Source organism: Furipterus horrens, unplaced genomic scaffold (genome assembly GCF_987537825.1).
Source record: "Furipterus horrens unplaced genomic scaffold, mFurHor1.1.pri manual_scaffold_7, whole genome shotgun sequence".
Classification (NCBI taxonomy): Eukaryota; Metazoa; Chordata; class Mammalia; order Chiroptera; family Furipteridae; genus Furipterus; species Furipterus horrens.
The window spans coordinates 138753819-138768767 of NW_028327177.1; the positions used below are offsets into that span (position 1 = coordinate 138753819).

Consider the following 14949-nt stretch of genomic DNA (forward strand, 5'->3'; position numbering starts at 1 on the left):
AACCTGGATCCAGTGGGATATCTTGAGCTTAGTTCCTGAGAATTAAGCTGAAAGTTGGCTTGGCCTCAACTGCACAGATGGCCACCAGGTGCATTGCTTGCCAGCAGGAACTGCCAGGGTCTTCTTTCCTGCATTAATCAGCATGCCCTGACAACCGAGAGACCCCTTTGGCTAAAGTCAAGATCTCCTACCACCTGGGGAGACAAAGGCCCCTTTGCCACATACCTTCATCTTGCTCCCCCCAAACGACCTCCTTGACCTTACTAACCTGGGCCTTTTGGTACCCTATCCCCTGTATCAGGTGGGTGCACTGCTAGGGCCTGGTATGCAGGCAGCAGGTACTTAGGAAATGTCAGCTCAGTGGAAGGGTGGATGGGGCCGGAGAAAAGGCCAGAGTGGAGGGGCTGCCTAAGAAGCCAGTAGGACAGAACAGGATGGGGATGGGGACAGAGGCTGTCTTCCCAAGCTCTAGGGGGCTCTAGACTGGTCAAGTACTACAACTGGTCAAGCCCTACAATCTCTCGAGTCCCCCAAACTTCTCCCCAGCCCCAACAAAGGGCCTGACCCCTGCCCAACACCAGGGGGCCCTCTCACATCCCAACGCCAGCTGGAAAGGTGGATCCAGGGAAAGAAGCCTAGGGGTCATTCATAGTGGCAGTAGCCCAGCAAAGGGTCAGTCTGGCTTCTGTCCCTATCCACGCTATCGCTGGCTGCCCAGCTAGTCCTAATTTGGCCCATCTAGGAATCGGTTTCTTCTTCTGTAATACAAAGGCATGAGGCACCCCCTTGCCTTTAACCTCTAAAACAAAAGATGTGAAATAAATACTGAACCCTGGAGTGGAGGGTGCTTTCACTAGAGCATCTAGAAAAGCTTCCTGGAGGAGAGCACCGGCAAGGATTGCCTAAATCTCCCAGGGATCTGCCCGACTGATGGAGGGCACTGCTCCTCCCAAAGGTTATTTCAGGCTTGTTCTGCTGCTCTCTGATCCCCACCCTGCTCCACAAACAGCAGATGCAAAGAAATGCCACTTCAGTCTTCTTACAAAGCACTTAGAACAGCACCTGCCACGTGGTAAGCTCTACAAGTGGTCGTCATGGTTAAAGTTTTCATTACTAGCTGATGGACCCTAGGCACGGCCCGCGGCCCCTGCCCCTCAAGCCCCGCGAGTCTTTCCCTTGCACGAATGGTGGCAATTCCAGCCACGCAGGCTGTGTCCCAGGCATATCCGGACCCAGGGCAAGTCTGAAATCCCTGACCCCGACACTCGTCAGCGCTCAGGTTGGCAGTAGTAGGGGGCGGACTGCGGAGGGCGGGGCTAAGGGGCGCCTTCCAGGGCCTCAGGCACCTCCTCCCGTCCAGCTCCCCGCCCTTTGCACTGTCCCAGGAGGGGCGGGGCGGCGGTGGCCGAAGCTAAGTGCAGGAAGCCGGGCGGCGGTCGGCCGGGAGGAGGAGCGTGCAGATCTGGGTGGCTCGGTGCGGCGGGGGCCAGTACTACTTACCGCAGTAGTACCTCGCCGCTCCGCCCCGGAGTGACGCCCTCCGCCCATGGGCCTGGCCGAGGGCAACCGGCGGGCGGCGCGGAGGAGGCGGCGGCAGGTGGCTCGCAGCAGGGCCGGAGCCGGGCCGGGCCATGGCCGCCTCGGAACGGCTCTACGAATTGTGGTTGCTGTACTACACGCAGGTGAGGCTGCCCCGCCCCGCGCCCGCCGTGCCCCCAGCTCAGCGCGTCCTGCGCCTGCTGCACCTGCACCCCGAGCCACCGGGGCCGCGTAGATGCACGCGCGCCGGGCGTGCTCCGGGTCGGCACACACGCGTGCGCCCCGGGCCCGCCGGTGCCACTGGCACTTGTACCTGGGGGACTTCCCTCGCGGGCGCGCACCTCATAAGAGCCTCTTCGATGGGGGCCGCGCAACCTCAGTCGTGCGGGAGGAGAAGGGCTTGGACCTAGACGGCCTGGCACTTCCCCCTTAACAAATGGGGAAACTGAGGCCAGGAACCAAAATGAAAGGTTGGCAGGGTCGGAAGGAGCTGAGAGACTTAGTTTGCATTTGGTCTTGCCCCTCCTGTGGATGCGCTCCGTTGGGTGGTCAGGGCCTTAGTCTGAGTGAGCTGAGGGTATGCAGCGGGGGCGCCCCTACTACGAGTCGACTAGAGTCAACTCTGACACCCTCCGTTCCCCAGAGAACAGGCGGTGATGAGCTCCTCCGACTCCAAGCGCCCCGGTTCAGGCCCGAAGAAAAGATTTGCCTTAGATGCAGAGCATGGTGTTAGGGGGTGAGCTAGGAGGAATGTTTTAAAGGGATGGAGGGACGCCCTTTCCTCCTGAGCTCCCCGTCTTGTCTCAGAGGCCACCTCAAGTGGCCTCAGAAGGTGAAGACAGTGACTGACCCAGGTGTCTGTCAGAGCTGAGAACCCGGTGTCCCCCAAACTCCACGTCTCACACACATAGGCCCCCACTGTTCTTCTGCATCCACAGGAGGGAGGAATCCCAGGATAATGTCCCCTCCCCTTCCCCCGGCACCAGCCTCCCTCCCTGCACCTGCTTGGCATCATGCTCCTGGCTCAGGTGCGCCCTGGGCACAAAGGACTATTGTGTGCCCCTGATCTTGTCACTGGGGGGAAGTTCATGCTCAGATCAGCTGGCCCTCTGTGAAGAGGCTGTCTAACTGTCTCCAAGGACTGCAGGCCACGTCCGGGGCCCCAGGGACCTAGAATCCAGGCCATAAGGGCCACAGCTTCTTGAGTCCACTCAGGTAGTGAGAGGTCCAGGCCCCTGGCAGGAGGCGGTGTACGGAGCAGAGCCGTCCTCTGTACATCTCTGAGCTTCTCTATCTGTAAATTTGGCACAGCCCTGACCTCAGGAGTGGCCTGTACTCTGCAGAGCATTAGCCAGTATGGCTGGTCCGGGCCAGAGAAGGCTCCTGCTTCCCTGGCCCCAGTGGGTTCCCTCACCCCAGACTCTGTCTCCACCTCCAACGGCTGCTCTTTGTAAAGGAGTGAGAGATCCAGAAGGAAACCTGCCCCTGGCCCTCATGCCCCTGATTGCCCCTGTGGCCATGGGCGGGTTCACGGTCCTCAGTTTCTTTATCTGTGACCAGGTGATGAGGCTGAGGGATGTTAATGATGGGTCATCAGGCTGGGTGGCATGCTGCTGGGAGAGGGTGCCTCCCGCTACCCCTCCTAGATGAGCTCTGCAAATGGTCAGCCCCCCTATTCCCTCAGGAGGTACTGAGCACTAATCTGGGCCGATTCCCCGCCTCCCAGCTCCTCACCTCACAGGGCAGGTATGGGGAACATGCGGCTGGTTGTGGCCTTGGGTGCCTGGACAGGCAGGGGGTAGCCTAGGGCCTGGCAAAGAAATCCAGGATGTGAGTGTGAACTGGGAGCCAGGCGGGGCCAGGCGCCCGGGGAGAGGAAGCTCTACACCGCCTTCCTGCCCACTCTGCGCTGCTCCTGCTCCCTGAACACCGTCCCCACCCCTCTGTGCTGGCTCCCAGGGAGTGGAGGCTGTGCTACTTGGGGCCCTGCTAGGGCCCGAGTGTGTGTGTGTGTCTGGGGGGCGGGGGTAAGATAAGGTAAAGGGATGAACTGGTAAAGGGTATTAAGAGACCCCTGAGTTGGCCAGCTACCCAGCCAAGAGGCTCTCCCAACACCTGCGCCCCTCCCTTCAGCGGTGAGAGCTGACATCAGCTGGCAAACCTGTTTCCCCAGTTGTGGGTCTTGGCCCGCCCTAGGGAGTAACCCCCTTTCTGCCCTTCCTTTCCCTTTACACATCCCAGATTTAGACCCACCCACCCCCGACCTCTGTGGGTCCTGCTCAGCTGGGGGCCACCAGGGGAGGAAGGGGCTGTGGGTGGCTCCTGGAAAAAGGAAAGGGTGCCACATCATTCAGTCTGAGTTCCTCAGGGCCCTCGTGGGGAAACCAAGACAGGGTCAAACCAAGGTCATCAGACGAGTTTGGGGCAGATTCCAGCAGACTCCATCCTGGGTTCCTTTACGCAGGAAAGGTCGAGTCCTGCGGGCAGGACACCGCAGGTGGGTCTGCACAAGCTGTCTCCCCCGCGTGGAACCTCCCTTCCCCACCCCCAAACCAAGCTGGACCTCAGCCCAGGGTGTCCCCCTTTTAACCCTTCCTGTGCTGCTGCTCTGCAGCCCCAGCACCTCACGTTTAGTGGGAGCCCCTTGGGCTCAGCTGAACGGCTGCGGCTGCGCAGAGGAGAGGGCCGCAGCAGTGACACTCAGGGAGGCCATGCCAGAGGGGACAGGGTTTGGGCCTTGAGGGCTGCAGAGACGCAAACAGCGGAGCAGGAACAGAACAGTGGAGTGAGGGGGCGGCCGGGGGACAGGTGGGGGCATATCCAGAGCGCATGGCAGGGGGTGAGAGAGTAGGTGGACTGGGGACGGTGCCCCACAGGCTGGCAGTAGGGCAGCATGTGTAGATTATGCAAAATAGCATGCAAACGAGCGGCCCCTTTTCTGCTGCTGGGCCAGTGGTGTCCCTCAAATGCCCCACCCCCCAGTGAAGTGGAGCCCTGGGGGCACCAGAGCTTAGGTGCCCTCGAGATCACAAAGGTCAGGACAGGACAGACATTCAGGGTCCAGGTGGGGAGCCCAGGCTGAACTGTCCAGTTTTACCATTGAGGACTCAGGGTTCCAGGGAGGTCGGGTCAGAGCTGGAGTTGCCCTTGCTCTGCCCACCCCTCCTTGGTTCCTCACCCTTGACTCTCATAGAAACCTGCTCAGGTCCTCTGCTCCCTCGGAGACCTTAGCTGGGTCATATGCCTTCCTGTGCCCCAGTTTACCCTCTTATAACGGGGAAAAGGAAGGTGGAGTAGCTTGGGTCCCTCCATACTTCACTGGGGCAACCAGGGTCTCCTCCTCCCCGCCTTCATTACCAAGGCAACTAAAGGGGGTGGGACTGAAGTGTGAGGGAGAAAAGTGGAGCCCAGGATTGGGGGAGGGGCTGGTAATCCCTGGAGTTGTTATGGCAACTGGGGAGCTGATGTGGAATTGTGGGGTCCCCATGGAAACAAGGTCTCTTACTCTGGGGACCCTGGAAGGAAATTCCTGGTTTCCACAGTGACAGGGCAAGGGTGTTATGGAGACCAGAGGGTCTACCCCTCTCCAGACCCCCTCCCCAAGTAAGGGGGAAAAACTGGCCCAGCCACCTGGGCACTTGGACCACTGTCCTCTGTTGTCCTTGCCCCTGGCAAAGTCCCCATCTTCCTCCTTTATTCCTTGGTCTGAGGTCCTCCAAGTCTGACTTCCAGTCCTGGTGTAGTCAGAAGCCACCTTCCACTTGACATTGCCATCCCCTTCCCAATGCTGCGTGGGGAGACCCCCAGGCCTGAGACAGATCATCCTGACCAGACCCCACCCTGTCCCGGGTCTGCCTGCCTCTTCCAGGGCATGAGGTGCTCGCTTCCACTCAGGCAGCTCTGGTCTTCTCTCCTTGCCCGGCTCTCAGCCTTTCCTGGGGCCCACTCCCATTCCCGGTGCCTGGGACAGCCAGCTGGGAAGTGGCCACTCCTCCTTCACTCATGCAGATGGGCGGGCAGATGATGGGTGTTGCCCTAGAATGCCAGGGGCTTGGGAAGGCAGAGGCCCTGGGCTTGGGGCTGAGCTCCCAGGGCCTGACCACGTGCAGGTGGGTGTGGTGGGAGCACCTTTACCAGTTAAGCAAACAGATGGGTTTTAAAGAGGCAGCTGCAGTACAAAGAGACAAATTGGTGTTAAGCAACAAGCTAGCGAGTGTGAGAACCGGGTCTGGACTCCAGATCCCATGCCCTCGACCACATTCAGTTGGGGCACCCCAGCCTCTGAAGCACCAGACAGGGGTGGGCCTCGGGAAAGGTGCTGGTTCTGCTGGGGGGCATTGGGGGGGCATTTAGGCAGAGGAAACTTGGAGAGCGAACCATGTTCAACCGGGGGGTGGGGGGACAGTGCGTAATGTCCTTGGGCTGGGGCTCTGAAGCTGGCGATGCGGAGGGCACCACCTATGAGGGGCTGCAGTGGTGGGGGGAGGCTGTGGACTTGCTCTAAGGCTTGTGATAGCGTGGGTGACGGGCTGATGGGCCCGCGTGGTAACTGAGGAGTACTGGAGGCACACTAGACTAGACGCCGGGTGCTATTTAAGGAATTTCTGTGTTCTGCCCCATTGTAAACTCCCTGGTGAGGTGGCTAGAGGGTGGGGATGAAGGATGTGAGGCAAGGTCTGGGCCCTGGGGTAAGGCAGAGGGCAAGCCAGGGCTGATGTCAGGCTCGGGGTAGGGCAAGCAGGTCTAGGAGCCCCACGGCATCAGGCAGCTCAGTGGTCGCTGTCCCCCAGGCAGACAGCCCCACCCAGCCATCTGTGCCACAGCTGCCTGCCCTCAGCACCCCCAGGTCACCTCAGTACTGGGGAAGTGGCAGTACCAGGCCTACCCAGGAACTGTTTGGACTGACGGGCCCTTGGGAGCCTGCAGCCCCCAAACTGAGGGTTCTCAGGGCTGACTCTGGGAACCCCGCCCCCAGGGAGACTGACCTTCCCCATACCCACAGCTTCCTCCCCTGTCCCAGGGCCCTGGGGAGGCGTGTGGCTGCTCCCGACCTACTTTTATGGGAGGGGTGTGGTTGGGACCCCCACCCAGGCAGTCTGGGGTTGGGACAGGGATGTTCCTGCTCAGAGCTGGAAAGGGAGGGAGGAGCCAGCCTGAGAGCATGGGGACCCCAAGCACCACAGCCACCTCTCCCCTGCTCTGGACCCGTCCACCTGCAGGACTGCCGCCATGCTTGGGGCCCCCTCCCCTGCTCTGCCCCCTGGCCCCGGCCCCTTTAGGGGCTCCCATACCCCGAGCACTGCAGCCTGGCGCCACAGCGCCCAGGTCAGAGCTGGGCTAAGTCCGCTCTGGGAGATGAGGTGAGACCCACGGAGGCAGGACAGGCAGCCGCCCCTTCCCCTGCCTGGTACTGTGCTTCAGAGACCCCAGGTACTCCCTCCGGAGCCCATGGGTGCCGCCTGGTTTGCCTCGGCCCTGCACCCAGCCCAGCCTGGACTGTTGGCAGTTTGTAGAACTGGGCAGGCCAAGGCTGAGGGTCTAGGGATGGAAAGCAGTTTGTGCTGCTTAATGAGGGAGACTGAGGCAGACTGAGTGGAGTCAGCCCACCTGGGTCTGGCAGGGCTTATCCAGGTGACGGCCATGAGGAGGCCGCAAGGCTCCTGCTTAAACACCAAAAGCTCATGTCAACAGCAGTGGGGTGTGGGTGGGCAGAGGCCTAGAGATGAGGATGGGAGTCACAGAGCGGGGGGCAGAGAGGCTGGAGGAGCAGGCCCTCGAGTGAGCCTTTCTCTTCTGGTCGGGGTGGGGGGACATGGTCAGAGTCGGGCTTTCAAGACCCACATTTTGGGTGAGCGGTGACTGGGGGTGCTTTGGGGATAAATGGAAGGGGGATGGTGTTGGAACAATTTTGAAGGTAGACAAGGATCTATGGGGTCACTGAGGCAGGAGTCAGGGGTCAGCTTGGACTGGCTGGCTAGTAACCATGAGCTCTCGTGGCCTAGACCAAAGGTCTGGCCTTCAGCATCTTCAAAGGGGCCACTGACGCTGCGGTAGTGGACCAGGCCTCCCCTCTGGGAACCCGCAGGTACCTGTCTGCAGTGGAAAGAATTCAGAAGAAGTAATCTAGAGTCCCAGCCTACTCTGGGGTCTCAGGGCTCAGCATTCTGGTGTTTTTGCTGCAGAGGGTGGAGCTAGGTCACTAAAGGTAATGAACAAAGTCACAGTGGTGTGGGTCTGCACCTTGGTGACCCTAGCCTCGCTCTGAGTTGCCTGGGCCTCAGACTTATGACAGATGCACCCTAAAGTTGCCCAAGCACAGAACAGAGAGCTCAGTCTGCCTCCTGGCTCAGTCTGCTGGGGTCAGGCCCCCTCCCTGGGGCTGGCTTATTCAGCGTTGGCCCTATGGTCTAGGGTGCACAGGTAGCAAAAATGAGCCACCCGCCCTTAGGCAGATCTAGAAGTCCTTGAGTTGAGGTTGGTGGCACCTGGGCAGCAGTCTCACGCTGTTGGGTGCTTCCTGTGGCATGTTCCTTGCCCCTTCACCCTTCTCCAGTCTAGTCCCTGGCCTACCCGTCTGCCCCCCGGCTGGGGTGGGAGCACCAGATGGGGCCAGAACGGAGGAAGAGAAGGCAGGGTGGGAGGAGGAGCTCAGGTCCACGCCGGGACCCACTCCATGCCCTGGGAAGGCGCAGAGCCTAGGGCAGATTTGAGCTGGGCTACGACTTGTTCAGCTCTATCCCTGGAGCGAAGAGACCAGCAGGACCAGGTGGGGAGGCCAGGGCATGGGGAGGGAGGTGGGGCAAACATACGGATGAGTCCTCCACACAGTCCCCTGGGCCTGAGGCCTTGGACCCAGGTCAGGGAGTTCCAGGTGCTTTGAATGAAGGGCACTGTCACCATAGGGGTCGGAACCTGGGCCTAGATAGGCCTGGCCTGACTCCAGGCCCCCATCTCATGCCCTTAAAACTAGTTTCAGGTCCTCAAGCTCCCCTGTAGAGCAGTGTGACCCTGCCCCTTTGTGCTCTAGGCCCCACCCCTGGTGCTGGGCTAGGTCCCTCATAGCTTCTCTTGCTGGGCCCCAGGCCCCCCCACATCCCTGCGGTCTGCCGGGAGGAAGCGGCCCTCCTCCCCCATCGTGACTCTGCGCTTCCTGCCCAGGCTGGGGTGGGAGGGGACGTTTCCCGTTCACACCCAATTTTCCCTGGCGGCACCCAGACTCGGGCTCAGCCTCTGCCCCTTTTGCCCATGGAACCAGCTCTGGGGCCTGGGGTCCAGGTAACCAGCCAGGGTGGGCAGAGCTTCCCAGGGCTAGATAGGACATCCTTCCTGTACATGCGGAGGATGTGTGCATTCATGGGTCTGCCTGGCTGATAGTGCATATGCACCCTGGGACCTACAGTCCAGGAAGGTTTCCTGGAGGTGTTGGCTGCTGAGCTGGGAGAAGGTGGCAGGCGAGAGCCCAGCCCAAGGCTTTGGGTCAGGATTAGCTGGTGGGTGGAAGACCTGCAGCCCCAGCACCAGTGTGTATACACTTAAGCCCCTCCCCTGCCTGTATCAGGCCTGCCTGGGTCCCCAAAGATTATGGAGGTGGGAACAAGAGACTGGAAAGCAGATGGGAGACCTGGGAGAGGGGTCAATATGTACAGCAATCTTCTGATGCTGACCTTCCAACTTCCTGTCCTCCCTCTGCCCGCACCTGTATCTGTCACTCCTTTCTCCACCCCTACTGCTGTGCCTCCAACCCCTGTCTACCCCATGTCCTCCTCCATTCACTCTCCATTTCTGCCTATATCCCCTTGTCCCCTTACGGTCACGGCACCCCTTCTGTCCCCACCCCTATCCCCTCAAACCTGCAGAAGGACCTGGGTTACCTGCAGCAGTGGCTGAAAGCCTTTGTAGGTGCCTTCGAGAAGAGCATCTCACTGTCGTCTCTGGAGCCACGCAGGTGAGGCTGGCGCTAGCCACGTGGAGGGAGGGGTGACGGAGGGGTCCTCAGCGTCCCAGTGACCTTCTTTTCCACAGGCCAGAGGAGGCAGGTGCAGAGGTGCCGCTGCTACCGCTGGACCTGCTGCGTGTGCTGGCCGAGCAGCTAGACGAGGGGGACCTGGAGCAAACCCTGCTGCTGCTCAAGCTCTTCATCGTCCTCTGCAGGTGGCTCCCCGTGGTCCTCCCCAAGGTCGGGGGAGCATGGAACTGTGGGCCAGAGGGGGCACTGGTGTATTTCTGTGACCGCTCCTGTCCTTCACTCCCCAGGAACCTGGACAATGTGGAGGCAGGCTGGGGCCAGGTGCTGGTGCCCCACGTGCTGGCCCTGCTGACCCGCTTGGTGGCCAAGGTGAGGTGGGCTCTACCTGGAGGGGCCTCAGGTGGCAGTCACTGCCCAGCTAACCTTCTTCCACCTTCTCCCCACGCCTCCGCCTCGGACAGCTGAAAGGATCGCCACCACTGCAGGAGGGCCAGGGCCCCAAGCTGGAGGAGGTGGCCCTGCACGCCCTCCTCCTCTGCGAGGGCCTCTTTGACCCCTACCAGACCTGGCGGCGCCAGCACAGCGGGTGAGAGCCGGCCCTGCAGCCGGGACCCAGAGGGGGCTGGGGAGAGGCTGGGGGTGGCGTGGCCGCCAGGGCAAAGGTGGGGGGTGGGAGGGGGCTGTGTGCAGGCTGGTGAGGGGAGGATGACTGAGGAAGGGTGAAGTGCCTGGCTTTACCCTTCCCCTGGCCACCCCGTCGTCACCCCCAGGGAAGTCATCAGTGCCAAGGAGAAGAGCAAATACAAGTTCCCTCCTGCTGCTTTGCCGGGTGACTTCAGAGACTTCTTTCGAGGTCAGGCCCCGCCCCGCCCCACTTGGCCCCGCCCCCAAGCCCCAAGCCCTTCCTGCAGTTTCCCATCCCGCACCCAGGACAGGGCCCGCTTACTGTTGGCAGCACCAGGGCTGGGCGGACCCTGCCAGTGTGAGGGGGTTCAGGGGCAGAGGAGAGAAAGGGCACGCCTGGGTAAAATGGGTAATTTATTTTCTGGGCTGTAGGGAAGGCCTAGCATCGGGTCAGGGCGTCGATTTCCCTCTCCCTTCCCTCCCATCTCCTGGGTCTCTCCCCCAACCACTTGCTCCCCACTCTGATCTGGACCATCTTAAAACTCCCTAGTGCAATCCCTTTGTCCCTGCAGCCTCCACCTAGTTCCCACCCCTCCTCACTAGGTATTATCTCCACTTCCTACCCCCTCGTTCCTGGAGGAGCTGGCCCCAGGATGTCTCTGGCCCCCTGTGCTCCCTGGGTCCCCTCTCTTCTGTCACTGGAGAGAGACTGGCCAGGACTTTAGGTGGGCTCAGGGCTGGATGCTGCCTTGATGGGGGCAGCTGGGCCCGGGAAGGTGGTGGCCTATTGGGAGAGACAGCTCCAGGGGGGAAAACATTCTGGGAAGCTCCCAGCTCCACTCTCCCACTAGCTGAGTACTATTCTCAAGACAGACTGGGTTTTGTTCCTGCTGCTGTAAATGCCCCGATAGAGGCCTGACACCCTCAGGATCGGACCCTGTTCCTCCCGCAGCCTTCCTTTCCAGCCCCACCGGCTCCCTGCACCCCAGCCGCAGCCCTGTCCTCTCATTCCTAGCATGCGACAGGGCAGCCTGCCTCCAGGCCTTTGCCCACTGTTTCCTCTCCCTGCACAGGCCAGCGGCACCCCCAGGCCTCACCTCTGAAGCCCTGCCCCCCATGAGGCCTCCCACCCCATGCCACCTGAATCAGGGCAGCCCTGCCCTTGCGCCTCCACCCCCACATCACACTTGTGACCTAGGGCTGGTCCTCTGCTTTCTGGGTTTCAGTCTGTGGCCTGGCATCCTTTCCATCCCCCATAGGATGCTGTGAAAGCCCCTAGAAGTCCCCATCAGGGGTGCAGGTGGGGGTGCTAGACACAAGCAGAGTCCCCAGAGGAGGTCACTGGGGGAAGCTCCAACCCTCACAGGGCAGAGAGACCAGGATTTGCATCTGAGACACTAAAACCTGGGTATCCGTGGTGAAGCAGGATGGGGGGAGGGGAATGTGCTCACCCCAGGGTCTCCACTTTGGGGGTTGGGGATCTAAGGAGCTAGCCAGGCTCTCAGGGCAAGGCCATGTTCCTTTTAAGCTCCCCAAAGAAGGTCTGTGTTCCCCATAGGCCCCCTAGTAGAGAGCCGCGACTTTTTAGGTCTCCTCTCTCAGATTGGGCGTCCCACCCCCCTTCCCCACCCCAAGGCTCCCACCTCTTATGTAGACCCCTGGTGGGTCCACAGCCCTACGAGCCTGGTGACATTGTCCTGCCCTGCCCACCCTACCCCGCCCAGAGAGCCTGCAGGATGCAGATCGCTTGCCTCCGATGCTGCTGCTGCGTCTCATCCACCTCTTCGGTGCCATCCTTGCAGGAGGGAAGGTAGGCAGGGAGGAGCCTGTGGGCCAGAGGGCAGCCGTCTCAGGGTCTCTGCTGGGTGTGCCCCTTGCCCAGTGCCCGTCTCTGTCCATATCTGCAGGAGAACGGGCAGGTGGCCGTGAGCACCGGCTCTGTGCAGGGCCTGCTGGACGTGGTGCAGGGCCAGGGCCGGGGGCCCGCCCAGGACTCCCGCCTAGTGTCGCTGGCGCTGGCGGCACTGGTGGGTGCAGTACATGTCCTGCATGCCAGCCGCACACCCCACCGAGCTCCGGAGCTCCGCACGCTGCTTGAGGGCTACTTTCGCGTCCTGAATGCTGACTGGCCGGCTGGGTCGAGCCCAGGCCCGGAAGAGGCCCTTGTCACCCTCCGAGTCAGCATGCTGGGTAGGTTTGGACTCCCAGACTCTTGGGGAGGTGGCGCTGGGAGGTGAAGGCCCAAGCGACGATGGGAAGGCTGGACTAGGCAGTATAAGAATGAAGGTTTAGGGCTGAGGGCTGACTGTAGGTGCTGCTGGGAGGGGACTGGGCACGGCTGACCCTTGACCCCTCCACAGATGCCATCCCCATGATGCTGGCCTGCGAGGACCGGCCAGTTCTCCAGGCCACCTTCCTCAGCAACAATTGCTTTGAACATCTAATTCGCCTCATCCAGAACAGCAAGGTGGGCAAAGCTCAGGCTGGGGGAGAAGGGCCTGGAAACCGGAGGCTGGGGGTCCACTTGTGGGGTCTGAGATGTTGATGAGCAAACCTGGGCTGCACCAGGCTGGGGGAGCGTGGCTGGTGGGATGCCTGCCGTGCAGTGGGAGGGCCTGGGGCTGCGGATGGCTCTGTACCCCACAGGAAGGGGCTGTTATGAAAGGACAGGAGCTGCCCTGGCCCCTTGTTTCCCCTGTCCCCGGCCCCAGGTTCAGGTCCAAGGGCAGGAGGACGGCTCAGCGGTTTGGATGCAGTGCCTCCTGCTGCCCACTTCACCACCTGACTCTGTCCCTCTGAGCAGAGCGTGGGTGGCTGAGCTTCCTCCCCTTCTCTAGGGCCTAGTCCGGCACGTGGACTGGGGCTCAGGGCGCACCTTCCCTCTAGGGCAAGTCCTGGCAGCTGCCCCAGGCCCTGCTCTAACCCTGCCCCTCCCTCATCTTCCTCTTTCTCTCTCCTCTGCCTCCTCCACCCTGTGCCCCTCCCCCTTCCCCACAGCTATACCTGCAGGCCCGGGCGCCCCCTGAGGGGGACAGTGACCTAGCTACCCGGTTACTGACCGAGCCCGATGTCCAAAAGGTACCACGCTGGGGCCGACCGGCTCAGGCACTGGCCTCCCTGGGCATGCACCCCCTGGGCTCCCTCTTGGAGCCTTCCTTGCACTGTGCAGGGGGGATGTGCAGACAGGTCTGAGGCCTGGTGTGGCCTAGCGATGGGGCTGGGTGGCCCATGCCGTCTAAGGGGACGTGGCAGAAGCGATCTGTGTCCTGCCTAGTATTGCTACTGGGAGCTGGGTTTCGGCTGTGCCAAGCTGGAGGGAACCTTCGAAACTCAACCCCCTGCCCCCACTTCACAGAAGGGAAACGGCCCAGGTAGACATGCAGGGATTTGGCTGTGGTCATTCCCGCAAAAGGAGGTCTCTCGCGTGGAGCCACTTCTTTCCGTGGATCCTTACACCTGCCGCACGCAGGTCACTGGGAGTCCCTGTCCTCTTATCCCCTCCTGAGGTGCTCCCTGACTTACCTTTTATGGGGGCTAGGAAGCTTCAGGGTGTTGGGATCCATGTGGGGCACCCTCTCACAGTGGGGTCCATGCCTGGGTCCCAACCCCCGGGGCCCCACCTGGGCTTTGTCCTTAGGAAGCAGCCCCATGTGTCTGTCGCATGTGGCTGTCTTCTGACAACGTGCATGTCCAGTCATCTATGAGGCTAGCAAGGCCCCTGGTTCTTGTAGATGGGAAAACAGGCCTGGAGAGGTTAAGAAGGTGGCCTGAGGTCACTTGGGGAGTCAGGCAGAGTGGGGACCAAGGCCTGGGGAGCCAAAGTGCAGCCTAGCACCAGCTGACAAATCCAAGCCCTCCTGTCCCTTCACCTCCTTGGGGCCGGGCAAGGCAAGTGAGAAGCCTGCCTCTGGCTGTCAGGTTCAACCGGGGTGAGTCTCAGTATCCCCACCTGGATCTAGTGGGCAAGGGGCAGAGTGGGACTGAAAGGTCTCGAAGGTTCTTCTGGTTCTAACATTCTGTGATTGATTATCCCTCAATTCCTCAACCCCTGTCAATCATAATGGGTGATGGGGCACTTGCTGGCCTGCCTGCACGGGTGTGTCTAGCTTGGGTGGGGATGGGTGGACACGGAGGCGGTAAATCAATTAGACAGGTATGGCGAGGGATACGGCGAAAGGGGCCACTGTGGATCGACCCCAATGAGGCGCTTGATTCCTCCCCTGTCCCCTTTGTCATAGGATCTTGCCAAGTTGCTCAGAGAGGGCATTTAGGGTCAGGGTGAGGGGCACTGCCATTCAGGCAAGGAGCAGAATGCCCAGACAGGGTGGCCACGCTCCCAGGGCCCCCAGCTAGCTCAGCCACCTGCCTTGGGACACCTGCTCCTGGCCCTACACCCCTTTTGCTGCAGGGTGCTGCCAGCTGCGACCCCCTGGCTCCTGCCTCTCCTGACTGCCCCTCCCCACCCCAAGGTACTGGACCAGGACACAGATGCCATTGCAGTCCACGTCGTCAGAGTGCTGACCTGCATCATGAGCGGCTCCCCGTCAGCCAAGGTGAGGACGCTGCTGTCCACCTGCAGTAGGGGTGTGGGGTGGGAGTTCAGGTGACCACATGGCCCCAGAACTGGCCTGGTTGGTGGCCATTAGAGCAGGTGAGCTGGGGAGGTGCGGCTCAGGCCCATGAGTGGGCATGGCCATCGGTCAGGGCTGGGGCTGGGTGGGAGAAGGACACTTGCGGGCCGACCGCCACCTGCAGCCTTCTGAGGCGGGCCCGTGCCGCTGCGTCCCACGGCAGCCCCCGTCCCTGCCAGCACGTGACCC

At 61.3% G+C, this 14949-nt stretch overlaps 1 protein-coding gene across 1 annotated transcript in view; it reads left to right on the top strand.

The window, feature by feature from the left end:
* Positions 1-1458: 1458 nt before the first annotated feature.
* The window catches only part of NBEAL2 (neurobeachin like 2), a 28956-nt gene continuing 15465 nt past the window's right edge, over positions 1459-14949 (top strand). Inside the window, exons 1-11 of the mRNA XM_090284642.1 lie at positions 1459-1682; positions 9396-9484; positions 9562-9690; positions 9793-9874; positions 9967-10091; positions 10276-10358; positions 11854-11939; positions 12037-12319; positions 12490-12596; positions 13127-13207; positions 14599-14682. Coding sequence (XP_090140768.1) covers positions 1632-1682; positions 9396-9484; positions 9562-9690; positions 9793-9874; positions 9967-10091; positions 10276-10358; positions 11854-11939; positions 12037-12319; positions 12490-12596; positions 13127-13207; positions 14599-14682 — 1200 coding nt within the window. The 5' untranslated portion in view covers positions 1459-1631. The remainder of the gene's footprint in view (positions 1683-9395; positions 9485-9561; positions 9691-9792; positions 9875-9966; positions 10092-10275; positions 10359-11853; positions 11940-12036; positions 12320-12489; positions 12597-13126; positions 13208-14598; positions 14683-14949) is intronic.